Below are 21,390 nucleotides of genomic sequence, written 5' to 3'. Positions count from 1 at the left end.
CATTCCGACAAAGGATGTAGAGCATTAAACAAATTTCAGTATACTTTCAAGGATGAAGAGACTTACTGAAAGGAACAACCCACACCATTAAGAGAGTTAACCATCTTTTTACCAATAAAGTCGAATATGTACTGCAATAAGGTCACACTTTGGGGTGCAACATGCCACAAGAACATTCAATGTTACCACAATTTGTAACGAAATTCTAGCACCCAAACCACCAAAGTTTGAGGAGCAACTCCTCAAAGATAGCTGATTCATTTTATAAGGAAATACATACATTAAAATTAAAGGTGACTTATTTCTTTATTTACTAGTAGCATTAAAGACTTTTTTTACAAGAGTAGGATTTAAAAGATGTTATGAGGGGATCCCCCTCAAAATCATGAAAATGAAGGAAAAATTAAGAACCATAATAAGACTTAGTTTAAAAATCATGAGCTCAAGCATGGCTACAGCACCCAGTGTAATTCTGTTATATTTATAATTACTCATATACATTCAAATATTAAATATCATGGAATGATCTTACATAAAATGTGTTAAACCTTATAAGTTCTTGCTCCTCCCTCACAATTCACAATCCATCACCTAAAAATCCATCACCATTGCTAAGCACAATTGCCCACGCACGTGCAAGACATAGAGGCAAATCCCAAGGGCCAAAATTTTTTTTTTAATTTGATGAATATTCCTGAAGTGTCTTAAGGCTAAACAGGACAGGCACAGTGTGAATCTTTGCCACAAGATGGAACTACCATCACGAGAACCTCAGCGCCGTAGAATAGTAACTATGTCCCACGTTTCCCAAAATCCACTATCCCCCACCCATCAGTCCTCAGTCCACCCCTCTAATGTTTCCCTCCCCTCCATAGCCCCCGAACAAGCCTCTGGCACCCCAAGATCATTGCTCGCTCAAGTTTCATATAACAAAGACCATAATTCGTTCGAAATAAAATATCAAGTTACATGAGAACAATAGATACGTGTTTCACCCCTCCCCCTTTCTCCCCAACTGACCTTTTTCAGCCAACCTTCTTCAAAGCTCCCAGTTTCTTGAGGCAAAAAAAAAATGAGTCACCTATTGGGCCCAAAAGCGTCTAACCATGACTTTCGGCAAATGATGAAGTATCTTGATTGGACTGAAATATTCGTATTATGCACAAAATTCAAAATGAAAATGACAACTAACACTGTATGTTTTAGACATTTTTTAAGCATTTTAAGCTTGGAAGTATTTTCCCGTGAAAATCAATAATTGAAGTGGAATGGGGAGTAGGAATGGATAAAGCTCGGAGTTCTATAGCCAGAGAAAATTTCACGGACGTCGAGTAAAAGTTTCAAGTTACCTGAGAACAATGGAAAGTGGTTTCCTTGGAATAGCTTCCTCCCCTCTCCTTCAAGCCAGCTTCCCTCTTTTCAAGTGACCTGCCTTCTTGGTTCCCAATTTTTGAAACACTCTGATAGCATTAGTCACATATGTATCGTGTTCTTCGGTGACAACCAATAACTTTCCTTAATTAGTGTTTTACCTCCATATGATTTCAAGAATAGGAATGCACATCAAATATAAAAACGAATAAGTCTAAATATGACGCATTTTTAACATAATTTAACTTGTTAAAGTATACCGGCACTAGCCTCGGTGATAACTTTACGGGAGTCACCCACAATGCACAAATTGTCCGTAGAGAAAAAATCACTCACCTTGACCGGGATTTTATTATATCTTTACACCTGCATATTTCTTAGTTTTAAAAGTCGCATTAGACTAGTAACTTGACTAGAATTCTTTTCTTGTGACTGTTTTTTTCCCAAAAATAATATATTCAATTACTTATAACCTGTAAAACTTACAATTTCCAATTTATGTCAATTATGATAAGTTAGATAGAAAAAAATTCAGTGACTGTTATATATTAGTGAAGGTTTCACGTCGATAATATTGTAATCATCACTCAAATTAGGAAAATTGTTTAATAGGGCAATCATCTTTCACCTTAAGAGGTGTGATCCCTTCTTATAACTGAGATTTTGCTATTCACTGGGTCCAAACCGATATTTGGAGTTGCTAGTGGTAGTCTCCTCAGGGCTGGTTACCAGACAAAGGGTCTGGCCCCCATGCCTAAGAGGATCTCTTTAAACCACTGGTTTACATTTATTTGCTTCAGTGAGGAGTAACAAGGAGCATGTGATTCTCCATTATATTTTACCACAGCTATTATTTTTTCAAATTGCAACCATATGTCATCCTTCCATGACGCTAATAAAATGTTTGTTGGTGCACATATCTGCATTTTATACTTTATTTGAGGCACCATGGAGTATCACGTTAAGGCATGCTCAATCATAGTTAAGGCAAGGTAAACCAGGTACCTGGAATACAGAGAGTCAATAGTGATATTGCAGCAAATGGAAAAATGAGCATTTTGCAGCACTTGTCTATTTCTGCCGACCCAGGTTTTGAGATACAATTCCATTTTCAAGGTGAACCAAGGTGAACCAAGGCAGGATTTGAACCCATGGCCTACGGTTTGGCAGGCGAGGACTTTACCCCACCATCACCAAGGCCGGCAATGGTGTTGTATTAATCCTTAAGGTGAACCTTGAAAATCCATATCCACCAAATTACACTCGAAGCTGAATCTTTTACAAAAAATGTGCATTCACTGAGAAACAATTATTTTATTTTTAAAATTTATTTTCGACTTCCCCGTAAACAGCACATAGAGGCCTTTTACAACGGAGGAATTAACAAAGGACGACACAAACATCCATGCCCTAGGATAGGGAACACCTACCAAGGCGGGATTTGAACCCATGGCCTACGGTTTGGCAGGCGAGGACTTTACCCCACCATCACCAAGGCCGGCAATGGTGTCGTATTAATCAAAATACAACTGAAAAGCCATACATTTTTTATTGAAAGAGGAATCATTAAGCCAAAATTGAATCAATAAGTTGACATTGAATTGAATATTATCTCATGAAGACAGCATTTTGAAGGGTACGTTCTTCTAATGCATTATAAATGAATAGAAAATTTTAAGCACAAAAATAACAAGCGGAATTGAATATGTTTTCATTTTTAAACTTGATTTAAAAAAGTGTTGCGTTGGAGATGCAAGTCTTCAAACTTGAGTGATGAACTTTTGCTATGGATAGTAACTGCATAATCAAATACATGTCTCCACAAGATGAAGTATGAATGAATTCATACAATTTGAGAATAAAAATAATAATAGAAAAAGTATCATCAGGGGGGACAAAGACCAAAAAATTTATTCTGGAAATTTTTAAGTCATTATATGAAAGCAGTAAAAAATTAAGGAATTTATGAAAAAACATACTACTAGCACAAATTATTTTCCCACCTGTTACTGCTGGGACCATAAGGAAATCCCTAAAGAACATTCAAATAATCCGAATAGATTTTTAATATTATTTTATGCTTATATATTTAATCCTTTTCCTGTTACAAACTTATAAACAAAATTTAAATCCTACATGGTAGTTTTCAATATTCTCAATTATTTTTTTTTTTATTAAAATAAATAAAATATAAGTTATTTACTCCACAATGCAAATAGAAGTGGTTGAATTATACATAATACATATTTGAAATAATATTATTACCACTAATTTATATTCAATGATACACCCAAAAATGCAGTCATTCATGATTTCTGGATTTTTGGAAGCACTGGGGAAAGTGGCAAGGCAGATTTGTACACACCCAAAGGGTCTTTTTTTTAAATTCATATATGTACGTGATAGCAGTATGATCATAAATAAAAAAATCTTCCCACCAATGATCAAACAATAAACCTAAATAAAAGTACACACAGAAAACTTAAAACCATGCAACATGCCATTATGGGCGCACATGCTTAAGGAATGAAATCAAACCATGTATGTATGTAGGTAACATTTCCCTTCCAAATATAAATTATTTTAGTGATTCAAAATTAAGAACCTTATCACTAAATAACTATAATCAAGCTGGAATAAAATGCATTATGTTCCCCAAACAATTGAGAATGCAGATAAATAGAAGTTATTTAGCATAATTGAAATTGTAGAGCTAGCTTCGGCTGAACTTTATAAGTTTTCATTTCCTGATCATGCACACAAAGTGCAACAGAAAAATCGTCACCATGTTGCTTTGAAAAGAATAAGAATATAATTAGGAATTGTTAATAAAAACATAATGTAGAGATGCCCAAATTATCTACTTATTACTGCTTTCACACACAAAGAAATTCTCCTATTGGTTAACTATTGAGCGTAAAGTGAAATGTATAAGAGGCATTCCAACTACACTGCATCCAAAATGAATACAAAATAATCTATATAAAACATAATTGACAATGAAACCCCTCTCTATAAAGCACCTAATTAATTCCCAAAAAATGATGGTTAATAAGATGGTAAGGGTGACTCAACAAAGATATCAAAATCTACAGAAAAAATGGCAGTTTCACTATGGATTAAGAACAAATTTGAGCTCTCAAACACAAGTTGAAATTCATATTAACATCACTGGCAACCATTTTTAAAAATTTCAGCTGAGGGATAAATAACGATCCCGAAATCATTAAAATGCATCGCAGTTTAACCCACCACACACATTTGTGCACATTCACAAACACTCTCTACACACGGGGAAAGACCTAATGCAGGGCAGATATTGCTACGAGTAAAGACATGTCCTTCATCAATTAAAAAGATGTAAAAAATTTAAAAATCACTCAGTGGCTCCATTGCCGCACTTCATAAAACATACTGTCTCAAAAGCAACAAAAATTTCCCACATATGCAAAGTAGGGTGGCAAGAACAAGGAAACAACCTTTGTCACAAAAAAAAATATATATATATTCCTATGATTTTTGGCTCGTAAAAAATAGAAATAAAATTTTCAAATTTAAATATGCAAAATGATTTAAATGCTGCAAAGCTTCAAGAATAAATTTCAACTAGCAAGTCCAATCTGATTCTTTAATTAAACAATTTTCCAGGGTTGTCAGCACACGAAATTTTGTACATAAGCAAGTGCCAAAGGACTTATAAGCTAAACGCAATTGTAATCATGATATAAAACCAACAACCTATTCTGCTTGGGCATGCAAAAATTAATCCTGCATGACATAAAACCTGGTTGCACATAACAGTGCATAAGTTGAAAAGTTATTAAAAATTGTTTAGAAGTGCCTCACAAAAGAGGAAAACTGAAGTCCTATCCTAAATAGCAAAATAACTGAGATGCAAATTTTAGAAATAGGATGCTATGGGCTAATGAGTGTAATGGATAAAGAAAATTACAATCGCAATGAATAAATTTCCACTCCAAGAAATTAAGTAATGTATGTATATGTCAATAAGGGTTGGAGTATTGGATGAATATTGAAATTAAAATATTTTTCAGTGTGCTAAAATATATTTGCCTAATTTAATTATCAACACCACAAAGAAATGTGTAATGCCAATACACAGCTGATGCTAATTGCTTCTCTTGTGGTTAAACTTAAGCCATCATACAATGTAATTCTCATATTCCCTAAGTTGAACTAAGGTAGTCAAATTTCACATGTTTATAACAAGCTAACCCACAAATTGAAATCTATCTGTCACAACATGCTGTAATATGAGTTAATATACACAACAAGCATAATGTAGCTCAATAGTTTAATAAGATGAAAAGAAGTTTAGAATAACAAAGAGTAGTAATCAGGCTGATAATTTTTCCGAAAAAAAATTAGAAAACTATATTGTTATCATCAGAGTTTATTTTAGTAAGCACTCGGAAATAATGTAAAAAATCTCTCACGTAAAAATCAACTAAAAAACTAAATAACGAGCAAAACTTTACCAAATTACATCATGACTCCCAGTCAGATGTCAATACTATGACAACAAAATGTTTATGCCTTCTCATTAAACCAGTGTTAAGTACAACTCTTGGTGTTTAGTTTTCATGGACAAAACACGCAGACTATCCCAGTACCGTTAGTAAGTGTTAGTAAATTAGAAATTCATACAAAAGGCAAAAAAAAAAATTAAGCAGACAAAATGAGGAATGGAACCACAAAAGTCACAAAAAAAGTAGTCAGTTAGATTAAGGAGCGATTAGTGTAGAAGCGAGGAGGAAATATTTTTCAAAAGATTGCACAATACCTGCTCTGCGACTGAGGGTGGAGACTGAAGAAGAGGAGCGGCGACAAGCCAAGAGTGTTGGAGAGGTGCGGGACGAGGCGTGGGAGGGCTGGTGGCGGGGAGGGTGGGAGCGGGTCAGAGAGGAGGAAGGGCGCGAGAAGATGGCCGAAGAGGGAGCTCGATTCCCGCGGGTCGGTCGGCTGATCCGACCGCTGATAACCGACCCCTTGTGCTTGTTCATCGTGATCGTACCCCTCTTCCTCTCTCACACTCGGGCCTCCCACCCTCCTCTTCCCTACCCCAACCCAACTAACCCCTGAACACTCACAAACATACCCTCCTCTCGTTAACAAATTACCCTCTCTCACTCTATATAGCACCCTGCCGTGCATCTGCAGCTTGTAAATAGAAACATATAAACACAAACATAAACATGAGGCACAAAAAAACAATGAGACTAAATGCAAGTACACGAGACGAGAAGAAGAGAAATCATTTGAACAAAAAAAAGGGAATGAGCAAGCAACTCCCCTGCCTTTCTGCCTTATGCAAAAAGTGAATGGGTGACTACGTGGGAAGGGGATATGTTGAAGCCTTAATGCAGGATGTCATTACGTTACATTTTCACATCAAAGGAAAAGCATTTTTCTAATAAATCTTCATCTAAGACTGGTAAACAAATTGTTTACTTAACTGCCACCAAAAATCATTACATTCACGGCATGAACCATATCAATTTATGTACAAAATTTGACACATTTCAGAGAAGTTCAACAATAATCTACGCAAAAAAACAAAGATGAGCAACCTAACCACACCCTTGACAAAGAATTCAAAGGAACTCCAGGTAAAACACATAAGGAAACCACCATAAAAACTTTGTGAAGAAATGTCACATCAAAACCTTGAATGTTTCATACTAGCAAAAAGATAATGCGAAGATGAATTTGATTGGAATAATTAATTAACAGATAACACACATGATAGATAAAGACAAGTATTTCACAACCACAATTTAAAAAATATCATAATGGAAAACTTAATTTCAACAACCGAGTTTATGTTACTGGCAAATAATCATGACATAACTCTCCTTGACATTACTTCGGGAAAATTAATGAGAATGGGAGTCAAAACATGGGGAATGCCAGAACTTTACAATGAAATGATAATTTTGAAGAGATCAACCTATAATCAACAACTAATCTTTGAGCTTAATTAAACAAGAGCTTTGAGCAAATTTCAACAATACGATTGCGCAGTCACACCCATTTTAAAATAAATTGTTTCAGGGCATTTTCGTCCAACCTTAATTAGTTTAAGTCCTTGAAAAATCCAGAGTACAGCAGACACCCGATTATCTGTGTAGTTGTATATCCGTGCATGAGTTTTACACATCTTCGACGTTTTCCGCGATCTTTTTAAAGAAATTAATTGGACGCAAAACCACCAGGATTTTTGCATCTTAATGCAATGGTACTATGGGCTTATTGGGCAAATTTCCATCAGAATCCTCTTCAGAAAAGGGAATTATTCTACTTATTTTTTGACAAGGAATGTTTCAAGTTTACTTGGATGTCTGCTCTAGCACACAGATGACGATCAGTGGCAGGAAAAAACTCCTGATTAATTTTTATAAGATTCTTCAATGGTTAACCAATAGCAAAGTAGGAGATACGTCGTCTATAATAGGGTGGTTTCCTATTATTTTTTTATTGCCTTAATCGAAAGATTATTACTCCTGGAGTACGTATTTCACGCTTTTAGATTTTTAAATGATAATATCTATTTTTCGCGATTAAATGAAAAGTGAAAATTTTCAAGCGCGCGAAAACGCGACACGTTAGTAGGAATGATGGGAAATCTCTCCGTACGTCGTATTTCTGGTTCCCCCTCCGCCCGGTGAGGTGACCTTGAGGCGAGGCTTAGCGCTGATACGACGCAGGCTGCCAGCGGGTAGCCTAGTGCCCTGCCGCCTGGTAGCGCTTGGCTTAAATAAGGATTATTAATACCTTATCAAACGAGGAAAACTTTCCGACCTTAGCCAGTTTTAATAAGTGATTATTAAGACATGTTTCCCTGAGCTCTGCACCTCATGCATGCATTGGTAACCTCAGACGACGTATAACTCCTATCTTCTCCTATAGAAACTAGGTCCCTGTGACGTCACGTGGAGTGGCATCGCATGGGCGCCAATCTGGCCCTTTTCAAATGAGGATAAAAATGGACCATTGCCATTCGTCTATACCGGCATTTATAAAACGAAATAATTTGTATATTATGAATACACTAATGGTGGGTAACGAATCGCAATTATTGCCTTTTGTTTTCTTTGATGAAGGAAACTACCCTATTGTATATTTCATACCACAAATGTGCAATTATTACCGTGGCGTCGCATTCCATTATTTATTCGATTCAGATTATTCATGACGCATCTCCCCATCATTAGCCCGGATTATCAGGAGTACCTATACTGTATTAAATAAAATGTGAAAAGGCTGGATATACAAGAAATTTCAAGATAACTGTAAAGTGCATCCAAAAAATGTTTGTGTTGCCATAGCTCAGTAAGTAAGGAGTTGCGACCTAATGTTTATGGACAAAAAATGCTTAAAATTGTCTCCCCTACCACCGACTGAAGTGTTGCAGATTCCACCTAAAACACCCTGTATTCAAACAGAATTAACTCAAAACAAAAACTGTTTATTTGTAAAGTGGTATGCAATGCCATGCAGTGATTTGTCCATCCTTTCAAACAATTTTCATAGATCTGTGACCACGCCACTGTGCTTGACATATCATGCAGCCACGGACGTGTGGTTCTTGGAAACCAGGGCTGGGACAAAATTTGAACATATGCAGTTACTATTATCTAATTCCATTGCTTGTAAAAGGGTTTTCAAAAAAGGATTGAAATGGCAAATATAAATGAATTTTTAACAGTTCAGCTGTGCACTGACAGTGAATGTAAGTAATTGGAACTGTACAAAACCATCTGACAAAAAATAGGTAAACCAAGCCATGGCCTATCAACAATCTATCCCTCAACAAATTCCTTTTCACTTCTCAACTGTTCCCTGCCCCCTTAGTCATAGTACTGGCTAACAGGGACATAATTATCAAAATAATTGCTCCATTTTGCAGAGACTACTGTTTTACTGTAGGGGGCAAATCAAATGCTTTCCTGAAACTCTTGAGTCTGATCCTCCAGCCTTGCAAAACCAAGGGAAGAGATTTAATATTCATCTCTCAAACATCTCTTCTACAAGGATAGTTACATCTGCAAAATCTTTTTTGGTTTAAAGACACAAACTCTTCATGACAGATGGACTTAATCACATGCTAATGAGTATTCAGGTCAGCAGCCACTTCAATGGAAGAATTTTGCACTGACTTAGGGTTTTATTAGGCAGAAAAGTAACCGACAAAAAATATCAGGATACAGACTACAAGATTTTTTTAATATTACAGGACTGCTAATGGTACCAACATTTACAAAATAAAGCTTATCCAATTTATACAAGAATTTGAATTTACATGGATGATCATGAAGAGGAGAACTACGTACATTGAAAACAAGGTAAAAATAGGAAAACTTGTATCTCAATATAGCATATCAAGCATTTCACGAAGAAGCAACATTAAGATAAGAAAATATCTAGCATTTGAACTATACAAGCATACGCAGAGTTTGATTTTTCAACAAAAAATACAAGTTTTATGTATTCTGGGGCAAAAATTTAATGATACATGGAGCAAAAGGTGGAAAAGAAACATAAGACACCTTAACACCTCAGGCGACCAACAAGGACTCAACAGCCAGCAACAAAAATATTTGGTAATACTCTTGGAAGGCTACTTAGGTTTCCCAACAGGTTTTTGCTGACATTGCTGCTGACGTATCGGCTACCAAGTCGGCTCCAATTTTCAAGGCTTATCCAAGCAAGTCCAAGCAGTTGTCTCGTATTTATACCATTTTGGTCCTCCCAAAGTCTCCTCTGATTAGCCAGAGTGTTTCCTTCGCAGGCCAATCCTCTTCAGAGTCCACTTCCAGGATCTGCTAAGGGCATATCTTGATTCATTATTGAAGTTATTATCTTCAACGCAGATCTCGATGGATTCCTTTGTTAATCCCTCCCAGAATTTTGCCCCAAAACACAGGATTTTTACCATGTCGCAATGGATGGAGTGGATGTGGTTGATGTCATGGTCTGCAACTGCAGATTCATCAGGTTGGAAGTCTAGAGGGCCTTTGATGTTCATCTAACCTCATTGCTACTTTTCTCCCTGTCTCCCTCACATATTTAGAGAAAAATCTGTGGAATCTTTTCATAAACAATTCTTCCATTTCTGCAGGAACAGTAAATCATGGTTTCGCTAATAGTGGCCCAAAAATTTCCAACACAGTCAAAATGTATGGAATTCCAGCTCTGGCATTAGATTCTGGTCCTTCATCATGTTCCCTGACTTTAGAATTAAAGGTCCAATTGGCCCGCGAAGGGAACACACTGGGTTATTGGAAGAGATTTAGGGAGGAGGACCAAAACATTATAAATAACAGACTACTGCATGGACCAGACATCAGACCTTAAGATGGGAGCCGACTCAGTTCCCATAATATTGACAGCAAGGTCAACAATTACCCGCTGAAACCCAAGTAGCTTTGCAAGATACTGAACGCGCAGGAAAACATGAGAGAATACTACATGTAGCTGTAATCTTTTCACATAAATGAAATGTATAACATTCCTTTCAGCAAAAGAATTTTTAATTTAGCTTAATACTCTAAAGGCCGCTATACACGGTGAATGATCATGCGAATGAAATCATTCGCTGTACATAACGGAAAAAATTGCGAATGAATTGTCATGCACATGATCATTCAGCGAAAATTAGAACGTGTTCTTTTTGCCTGCATGATCCTTTGAATGATCACGTGATCATTCACCATGTATAGCGGCCTAAAGATAGGCATTCAAAAAGTACATAGGTAAATATGACAAATTATGCCAAAGGGAGTAGGAAGAGATCAAGGAGTTTGCACACCCTGAAAATTTTCTGAGATGCAGTCTCACCCTGCACATGAAACACCCAAAAAATTGAGAAGTCTGGCTACAGCACAGGCCAAATTTAACAAGAGACCTGTTAACATGTTGCGTACCAGGGTATTTAAATTCCTAGGAATGCCAATTCTGGGTGGAGGTGTTGAGATTGGAAATATGTGACTACTAGGGCGTAATGCCTTTGGTTTAAACATGGTTAAAAAGCTATTGTTTAGAATATAACTTTACCCAATCAAACATTATGCTGCATCAATTCATTATGAATAATGAACAACAACTGAAAACGTACTAACGAATACGTATTGTAGAGGTTGACGCGCCTAAATGACGATAATCTCCGTCATCCATCCGGAACGTTCGGAAAAAAATGACGAGAATTCTCGCCATCCGTATGCAACATGTTAACTTGTGAGCCTCTGACAAAAAACTGCAAAGAAATATGAAATTACCTTTGCTAAACATAAAATAAAAAGGTCTTTGTTCTCTATCACTGAAACAATGAAGAAATTTAGAGGTAGAGTCTACAGTGGAATTTTTTGCCATGGTGCCAACCGCCCAAACAGCATGTAATAATCATGAATCAAAATAATGGAAAATTTAATTATCCTGCAGTTATGCTAATACACCAAATAATTAAAAAATTTTAAAAATAAACTATACAGGGTGGACAAAATTTATGTCAGCTGATGCCTGTTGGAACCAAAATTACTAATGATATTTAGGTCGAAAAGCAAATGCAGGCAAAGTATTCGAAGTTATGACTTGCCCAGAGCATCTGGCAACAGGTCAAACTCACAGCCAATCAGAGCGTTTGGCTCAAATTTTCTGTAGCTCAAAATTGGAGCAATTTCAACCTAAACATTGTTAGTAATTTTGGTTCCTACTGGCATCAGCTCTCCATGGTTAAAATTTTGTGATACAATGTTTCTCCAACCTGTATAGACAAAAGGCAATGGCTTTGTAAAAAAAAATTCTAGTATACATATAGATTAATACGTACATAGTCAACACCAAAAGGTTTAGATAAAAGAGAACTAATCAAATCTAATTTTACAAATGCGTTATGAAATTTTGCATTAGCTTAAAAAAATCAATTTTGAAACATGACACCTATTAAATTCAGTATAATTTCTAATAGGGTCATTTCTGGTACAGTCAACAGTATAGACTGAATCTAACTGCATTTGTTTCTATCTTTTGAAGACTTTGAGTAAAAGGACATGGTATGCATTTTTTTAATCTTTTAAAAAAATTTATTCCCAAATCACGAAATACAGCTGATATCAACCATTTTATATCAGGGTATTCAACAAATTTACCAATTCCATGTACACAAACAACCATGCCCTGGATAGGGGAAACCTACTCAGGCGGGACTCGAACCCACGACCTCTTGTTTTGGCAGATGAGGACTTTACCCCGTCACCAGTGATGCCGGCAAGTACATAAGTAACAGTGTCCAGCAATACTTGTGGAAATGTTTGATCTCCATGAGAATTAAGAATGAATGGTAAACTTCAACACTATTTTATTAAATAAACACCGATCCGGTTTCGACACGTAACGTCATTATCAAGGTAACTCCTTCTGCTAATGGTAAAATAATATCCTTTGATGTTACCAATTTGTTTACTTCCATCCCAGTCTAAGAAGCCTCCAACTTGACTCTGGAGCTAATTAAAACCTCTAACATTGACTCAATGGTCCAGGAAGAGATTAAAAACCATTTAAAGTTATGTACCTCACAAAATTATTTTCTGTATAATGGTGACTACTATGTGTATACTGTGATGGTCCGAGGCCATCACATTAAAAAAAATATTACTCCTATTCTAGAGAGCCGATTGTTGGAAGTTTTTGCGATTTTGGCAAGAAGGGTTTATTTTTCTTCTGTTCTTTGTTCAGAATTTTAAGTCTGTTTCCATGTAAAATCACAGGGTGTATTTTTATTTTATTATGCATTGTAATTTGTGGTACCAGTGTAGTAAAGTAACCACCATCTGCGGTTGGAATAACCGGTGAAAATACAAGTGAATGTCGAAAATGCAGACAACAAGGAAAGTGATGTATTCTGGGAGGCCCTCATACCTGTATTAGACTCTTCCCGAGCTTAAGTGAAAAGAGAAAAAAGGGGAGATTTAGGAGGAATGAGAGAGAGACCTGAGTGCCTAAGAGAGTTGTGGTCGCATGTATCACAGCAGGGAGTACGCCGTCATAGTGGAATCAAGAAGCCAAGGTACAAGAACGCGGCCAAGTGAACAGCGAGCAGAACTCTGCAAACAGTGGTGTACCGGGCAATATTCGAGAGCTGATATCATCGCCTCATTGACCCGCCTTCCAACACCCAAGGTTCCGGCAGGATCCATCCTCGCTCAACAAAAAAACGTCATAAGAATTCTTGTCGCCACATGTTCCGATGGTTCCCACATTTTCAATTATCATTGACTACCTACATATTCTTTTGGGTTTCGAACTCTCGAAACTTATCTCAGTGTCTTGTCCTCCCTTGATCATTAAATCCTCAGAAATAGAACACAAGAGACAATAAACTTTAAGATAAATTCTCTATTTCCGAAAGAGTGTCAATCACGGGCATTCATTTGAGGCGATGCCATGTGCCTTGCCCCCAATCTGGTATCCCATTTCAATTATTTTGTATTTAAAGGTGACGCTGTGTGTTTTGAAGGGTTCATTATTATTTTGTTTATTGAAGGAGACACTGTGTATGTTGAAAAGGGTTATTTCTGTTCTGTGCATTTTTTTCATTAAATGTGTTGTGAAAAGGACATTTCGTTTATCTTGCCAAAGTCATTGAAACATTCTTCATTCGATCGCCTCTCAGAGTGGTAATGCGGCGCAAGCGGAAACCAGGTAACCAAAACTGTGCCCTTATTTCATTTACGTAACAAAAGTCAGGTTGTGGAGGGGCATCAATCGTCTTTGACCATACGGTTTCATCATCAGTCACGGCCGAACAGCACTACCTTTATTTAGCGGAACCCCAACTCATCATCCCCAGTTAAATCCCGTGGGGAAGACAAAAATGCACGAACCTGAAAGGGAGGGGAGTGAATAGGGTGGTTTCCTATTATTTTTTTATTGCTTTAATCAAAAGATTATTACTCCTGGAGTACGTATTTCACGCTTTTAGATTTTTAAATGACAACATCTATTTTTCGCGATTAAATGAAAAGTGAAAATTTCCAAGCGCGCGAAAACGCGACGCTTAAGTATGAATGCCGGGAAATATCTCCGTACGTCGTATTTCTGGTTCCCCCTCCCGCCCGGTGAGGTGACCTTGAGGCGAGGCTTAGCGCTGATACGTCGCAGGATGCTAGCGGATAGCTGAGTACCTTGCTGAATGGAAGCGCGTGGCTTAAAAAAGGTTTATTAATACCTTATCAAACGAAGAAAACTTTCCGAACTTAGCCAGTTTTAATAGGTGATTATTAAGACTGTTTCCCTGAGCTCTGTGCCTCATGCATGCATTGGTAACCTCAGACGATGTATAACTCCTATCCTCTCGTGTAGAAACTAGGTCCCTGTGACGTCATGCGGAGTGGAATTGCATGGGCACCAATCTGGCCTTTTTCAAATGAGGATAAAATTTGACCCTTGCCATTCGTCTAAACCGGTATTTCAAAAACCAAATAATTTGTGTATTATGAATACACTAATGGTGGGTAACGAATCGCAATCAATGCCTTTCGTTTTCTTTGATGAAGGAAACTACCCTATTGGGACCACTAAAATACAGACATCTGGCCTTGCCATGGGATCACCTTCACCCCCAATTTTAGCAGAAATTTTTATGAACTATCTTGAGATAAAGTTATTTAAATCTAATCATCCTCTTTTATGTAACCTTGCCTACTGGTTTAGATACGTAGACGACATTTTATGTTCATGGATGGGCAATGTAAGACAGCTAGACATTTTTAAAAAGTTTTTAAATTCATTACACGACAATATCCATTTTAAAATGGAATATAGGGAAGATAATATTGAATTTTTAGATTTGAGCTTATCAACTGGAAACGAACATCATAATTTTGGCATTTTTAGGAAAAATACTTTTACCGACAGTATTATTCCTAATGATGTCACCACATTTCTCATAAATTCGCTGCTCTGAGGTGCATGACTAATAGGTTACTCAAAATTCCCCGGTCAATTCCTAAATTTAAAAAGGAGTTGCTGACAATCAAAACCTTAGCTATCCATAATGGCTTAAATTCTTCATGTATTGACAAGCTACTGGAGCACTCAAGATCTAAGAAAGCCACGCAGACACGCTCCCACGCTAACCTCTCTGTCATTTCAGAGCAATATAATGTCTCATTGGGTAAAACTACCATTTGTAGGTAAATTATCATACATTTTGAAGAAAATAATTCCCCAACACAAAGCCAGAGTCACCTTCTATACCTCGTTAACGTTGGAGAAACGATTGGGTATTCCTAAGGATATGCATAACAAAGAAAGCAAATGTGGTGTATACTACTACAGTGTAATAATTGTAATATTCATTATGTAGGACAGACTGGGAAGAGATTTAAAGATCGAGTTAATGAACTTAGGAGCAGTTTATCAATAATGACGAAAAATCATGTTTTGCTAAATAACTCTTGTAACCATTTTAGTAACTTCGACATTTTACATTGCATAGACAAAGGGAAAAAACTGGACTTTTATGAGAAATTTGAAATCGTTAACAGCCCACATAATATTTTTAACGATGAATTGTGCTCTTCCCAATTACCTCTTTTAACCCTGAACATTCCTCCCCGCTTTGTGAATACATAGATGTTTTCTTATTTTTTGACCTTCACCAACACCTGCTCCTTTCTTTGTTGCTATGATTTCTCATTCTAACTCCCCCATTCACTACCTTCACGTCATCCCTAACCCTCCCTCCTTCAAAGACCTTCCCTACTACCCAACTCTTTAGTCAAACTCGCTTCCCCCTCTTTTGCTATCCTCCCCACCCCACCCTTCTCTTGCTTGACGGTATATATAGAACTGAGGAAGGCTGATTTGTACCTTGATATTGACACTAAGCATGGAAACCAGGCCAGTGTTCATATATATAAAATAGCGGAATAGCGTGGAAGTGTTCGTTATTTATTCTCATGGGACGTACATACATACTTTGTCCCTTTCCATATTATTTTTACCTTTCACGGACAGGACATCTAGCCAATAAAAATAATATTTAAATATTTTGGTAAAAAATATAAAATTCATACACTAAGAAATAAGCATTTACTCACAAACTAAAATGGTGATAGGCCATACAGATCTAAATTCTCTTCAGTCATGCTGGTCCAATCACATGACGGATTCCACTCCCCAATTAAGGTAGACACTCATCTACAATCATAAAGAAAATACTGTTTATTTCCCACAATTGCTAAAATTTAGGCTAAGTAAATAATGCAAATTAATAGGACCTGAACAATACCAAACATGTCAAATGAAAAAATGGCACAACGATGTAAATCCACTTTTTTAAATTTCTCATAATAATACTTAATGAGCCTAATGAGCTCAATCACCATACTTATTACTGCCGATGGCTATAAGGCTTGAAAAAGAAAGAGACCCATACTTTTCCATGATTTGATCCGTGCCTAATTGTCAAGCTATACACATAAAAAATTTTACGTGATTAACCCTTTCGATGATAAGTTCATGACGTCACTGACTCTTGTCGAGCAGTTCACCACTTCTCCGCTTAATACCCTCATTCATTCATGCAGTCCATTGTAGCTAATACACCAAAGGCCTATTTAGACAATACATTGACATGAAAGGGTTAATGCCTGATTGCATCAGGGATTTTTGTAGATCGGAACAGAACATGAACAAATGTATGAATCAAACTAGAACAAGTTCCATTTTCCTTTTCATGCATTTGCACAAGTTGGGTAGTAACGGTACATCTGGGCACTCATTCTTGCATTCATACATTTAGACTTGTACGAGCTAGTGTACAGTGTAAACAGGCCAAGTAAAATAAGCATTGTCAACTCTATCAACAATAGATTCATGTGTTACTTATAGTAGTTAAATTATAAGGTCCAATACATACTTAATAACCTAGATAATTGAATTGAAAAACATACACTTTTAAACTAACAGATCTTCAAATTTGTTTTCTTTTCTTTTTAGGAAGAAACACCTGGTTAGAAATGGTTGTTTGGAGCATGACCTAAACCTACCCATCCACAGGGGTCCAACTAATATTCAAAACAACGCTGCAATCTTTCCTTTGGGCTACAGTGTTGGGGAGGAGGAATAACTTCTGCATGACCTCTACAGCTACTGGCATGAACAGCAGGTAAAAGGTTAGAAGCCAAATAAAAGCAGTTTACACAATGGTATTAATCAATACCACCATGCTCCGGATTTAAAATTTAAAAATGATATTAATACAATGATAGCTCATAAATATTTTTCAATCTATATTAAAACATGAAACTCGTGTAGTTTCAATTGCTAAAACAATTTTTAAGTCATAAAGAGGTCAAAAATGACCACTTGGGATAATAGGCTTTGAAATTACATTCCACTAATTATTTACCCTTTTAATATGTTTCTTTTCCGAAATTGGAAAAGAACTTTGAAATTGTTCCTGCAATACATTTCAAATTGTTTCCTTAATCCAAAATAGCCTCAGCCTCATTAAAGCATTTCTAATAATGCAACTAATGATAACAATTGCTATTATAAAAGGAGTGCTACTAGCCTCCATCACACATACCAAAGAACTAACACTCAGGTTGTACCCCTTGCCACAGAGGCCAATTGTTATTTAATAAGCTTTCACCTGAATGTAAGAGGTTAAAGACTATGTCCCTCTCCAAATGCAAGCTTCGTGAGTTTCTTTTGAAACATTAATTTCACTGGGGATAGATTTCTTCATTTATAACATTTTTTCATTTGTATTGTATTTGTACCACACTTGACCTGTCCTATATTTGTCACAACAAATCACGGGACAAATTATTATTATTACCACTATAACCAAATACATCTTGATTAAGTTAATAATAAACAGGTGCTTTTACTTGATATTGATGAAGTATTTGATAAGTCTTCAATGCTGAACGTAATGAGGTTAAGGTTGAACTCATTAAATTTAACCCCCACTGATTTTCTGACAGAGCCACTGAAGAGAGGTAGTAGATTTAGGTAATGCCCATTTACATTGAAATCTATTTTAAAAATCATAAACAAGGATTCATGGAAACCATACTTGAAACTTAAATTTAATGTTTTCAAAGCTCCAGAAAATATCTGTCTAAGAATATGGTATTGAGAGGAAGCAATGGAGTATAAAACAAAAAGCAGCCAGTTTACGGGAGAGACAGAGTTTTGATTATTCCCAATTATTCCAACCACCATCATTATTGAAGCAGCTACTTGGAATTACCCACATTATGCGCTAACTAATTTTACCTTTCACCCCAGGAATACAGTCTAAGTAAATACCCATCATTTTGCTAAATGGCCTGTACCAGGTTAACAGTATTTTTCTTTGCCCCTCCTTAGATTTGATAACATTATCCATTAACACCACCATTTGGTGGTGTATTTATTAATACTTATACTAAGATTTTAAAGTAGAATCACTGACATGCATTCTGATTTAGACTAAATTTTGGTTATGAACTTCTAGTTTTTTTTCCCCATCCATCGCTTGGCTTCTCTCACGAATTTAAAAATCCCTTCTCCACTTCCAATATGATTTATAAAATCCATATAAAAATTAATGTAAGGCATTTAAGATATTCCCAGTAGTGTTAGGGTAAGCAGAATTCATCCTGGCTGCGTTGATGAAAGAAGTGAACACGAGAAATATAAAGAGCAAAACATTTTCACTGAAGATATTTCAAAGGCAATATACTTAAATCAATCTCGTACAGTTAAAAAAGAATTCTATTAACATGCAAACACTATGAAGTGCTACCAGTTACTACAAAAATTAAAATGTAAATAAATACTAACTAATGTGGTCCATGTTCCGCACCTAACTTCAAAAGAACAGAGATTTGATAAGGGTTCACATACTTCTATTAAAACTAATCCACAACAACATTATCAATTCATGGAAACGGTAATTGGATAAGAACTAAAAGCCGTAGAGGTTCTTCAAACGGAATGGTAAACAATTGCCTACTCTACATCCAAATAACGAAGTAATGCCGGTCCCTGATCGCAAAAACAAACCCCATTATCACAACAAAAGAGGGGTTTAAAATGTTGGCAATATTGTCAAGAACTGTGGTCGTTTTTGACATGCAGTGAGATAGTGTAACTTAAAAACCAGGGAAAAGAAGTGCATTTATTTACTCACTTTATTTTGGCAGCATCAGGAGAAATATTCATCGAACAATAACCACTATTTCATGACGTTTGCAAACCATTTACAACTGTGAACACCACTCATCACTCGCACTGAAGAAATGAATTCGTTATTCGATTGTGGATTTTGGGATTTTAGTTCCAAATATCGGCACACCCGGCATAACCGCAGCTCCAAAACAGAAATTTATCCGGATTCCGGTATTCTTTTTTTCCTTCAATGGCAGTCTTACCAACTACGTAAATAAATGTTAGAAGATACCACTTTTTGTCATTCAAGTGCTGAAATTATTATTTTTTAACTATGTACTAATACAGTGTTACACTTTTCTTGAAACTTCTGAATCCAATAGGGTTGTTCAAGCCTATCAAAACGGTCTAAAAAAACGAATGTATATCACTTCTGATGTAATTTCATTTTGATTGGGATGAATGACAGATGCGTTGAAAAAGTAATGATGGAATTATTAGCAATCAAAATTCGAACAATTTTAAACGCCGCCAAAAACGGTCGGCCATCTTGAAATAGAGGTGATGACGACACAAGCCTGTACGGCTGGCCTGTACCCTCGATCGCTCGATGCCAAGCTGAGTACTCTGCATGCCGACTGGACATTTGCCAAGGTTATTCCTTATTTTGAAATGGCCTATGTTGTGCATGAAGCTTCCGGATGGATCAAGGCGACATGAAATCCATTCTTCAAGTTAGGCAGGCAATGTATGTAGCGTTGACAGGAATTGAAAGTTTTGTATTGCTGCATTTGCTAGGAAACTACGTGCAGTGAACTTTCATTGTGCTTCTAGTGCAAGTGAACACAATTTGTGCCCTTAATGTACCCCTAAGTGAATGATTGCATATAGACGATGAAGTAAAGAGTGAAGTGAGTTGTGAATGTAACTGCTTCGACGAAATTATTTATTTCTTCCATGCTAGTTCAATCAACCCTATACATTTCGATCTAAGGTATCTAACTATTGCCTAGGGGATATTTTTCATATTTGAGCTAGTTGTGCTTTAGGGATACATCGAACGCATATTAATTTTCAATCGTTTGTTCGCTTCTAAGTTCCGTTTGATTTTATTACCTATTCATTTTGAGCATTCACGAGTGTTTACATTTCACGAATTTCGTTGCGCTGTTGTTTGTTTTTGTTTTGGTCATATTTTGGTTACGGTAAGAGTAATAGTGAAATTCGAAGTTTTTTGATGTTACAATAACCGGTTTAGCTATTTGTTTCAGCCTATTCATTTCATTGTCCTCGAAATGTTAATGTGAAATAACGTAAACTGATTCTAAGTCGTTAGTGATGAGTGAGAAGTGAGGTGTGGAGAATCTTTCGAACTTGGGAACGAAGGAGTGCAAATTCTTTTAGCGTGTGCATAGTGATTGGAAAACCGATTATCATGTTTTATTAGTGTTTTATATTTATTGTGAGTCAAGTTTTTCATTGAATCAGTTGATTCGGAATATATTCGAATAATTCGTATCAAAAAGACAACTCGTGAAATGTGTACGTTGTAGTGCTATTTATGATATGATGAGCAATAAATATGTACAAGTAAGGGTAATTTTGCTTATTATTACTCTTATTAAAGGATAAATTTGGATTTTCTTTAAACACTGATCTGGCGGCAGACGCTGGAGATCTTGAAAAAAAGTGGAATAACCCTGCTGAGCCACTTAAACAACACTGCAGTAGGGCATCTACAGGCTTGTGACGTCACACATCAATTCAAGATGGAAGTAGGGCTTTTTGGCGTAACGTAAAATTTGTCACTGTTTAAAGCCTTCTCTAAAC

At 36.3% G+C, this 21,390-nt stretch overlaps 1 protein-coding gene across 2 annotated transcripts in view; it reads right to left on the bottom strand.

The window, feature by feature from the left end:
- Positions 1-19,705, bottom strand: part of LOC124161037 — a 28,989-nt gene extending 9,284 nt beyond the window's left edge. The window contains exons 1-3 of one of the 2 annotated variants that reach the window (XM_046537184.1): positions 19,583-19,705; positions 16,494-16,593; positions 6,176-6,552 (exon numbers count right to left, since the gene is read on the bottom strand). In XM_046537184.1, the coding sequence (XP_046393140.1) occupies positions 6,176-6,395 (220 nt within the window). In that variant the 5' untranslated portion in view covers positions 6,396-6,552; positions 16,494-16,593; positions 19,583-19,705. The remainder of the gene's footprint in view (positions 1-6,175; positions 6,553-16,493; positions 16,594-19,582) is intronic. The other variant, XM_046537185.1, reaches the window with a different exon arrangement.
- Positions 19,706-21,390: the final 1,685 nt, after the last annotated feature.

The sequence above is a fragment of the Ischnura elegans genome, chromosome 6, assembly GCF_921293095.1.
Source record: "Ischnura elegans chromosome 6, ioIscEleg1.1, whole genome shotgun sequence".
Taxonomy (NCBI): Eukaryota; Metazoa; Arthropoda; class Insecta; order Odonata; family Coenagrionidae; genus Ischnura; species Ischnura elegans.
The sequence above is the reverse complement of the archived record's forward strand: the minus strand, read 5'-3'. Positions and strand labels throughout refer to the sequence as shown.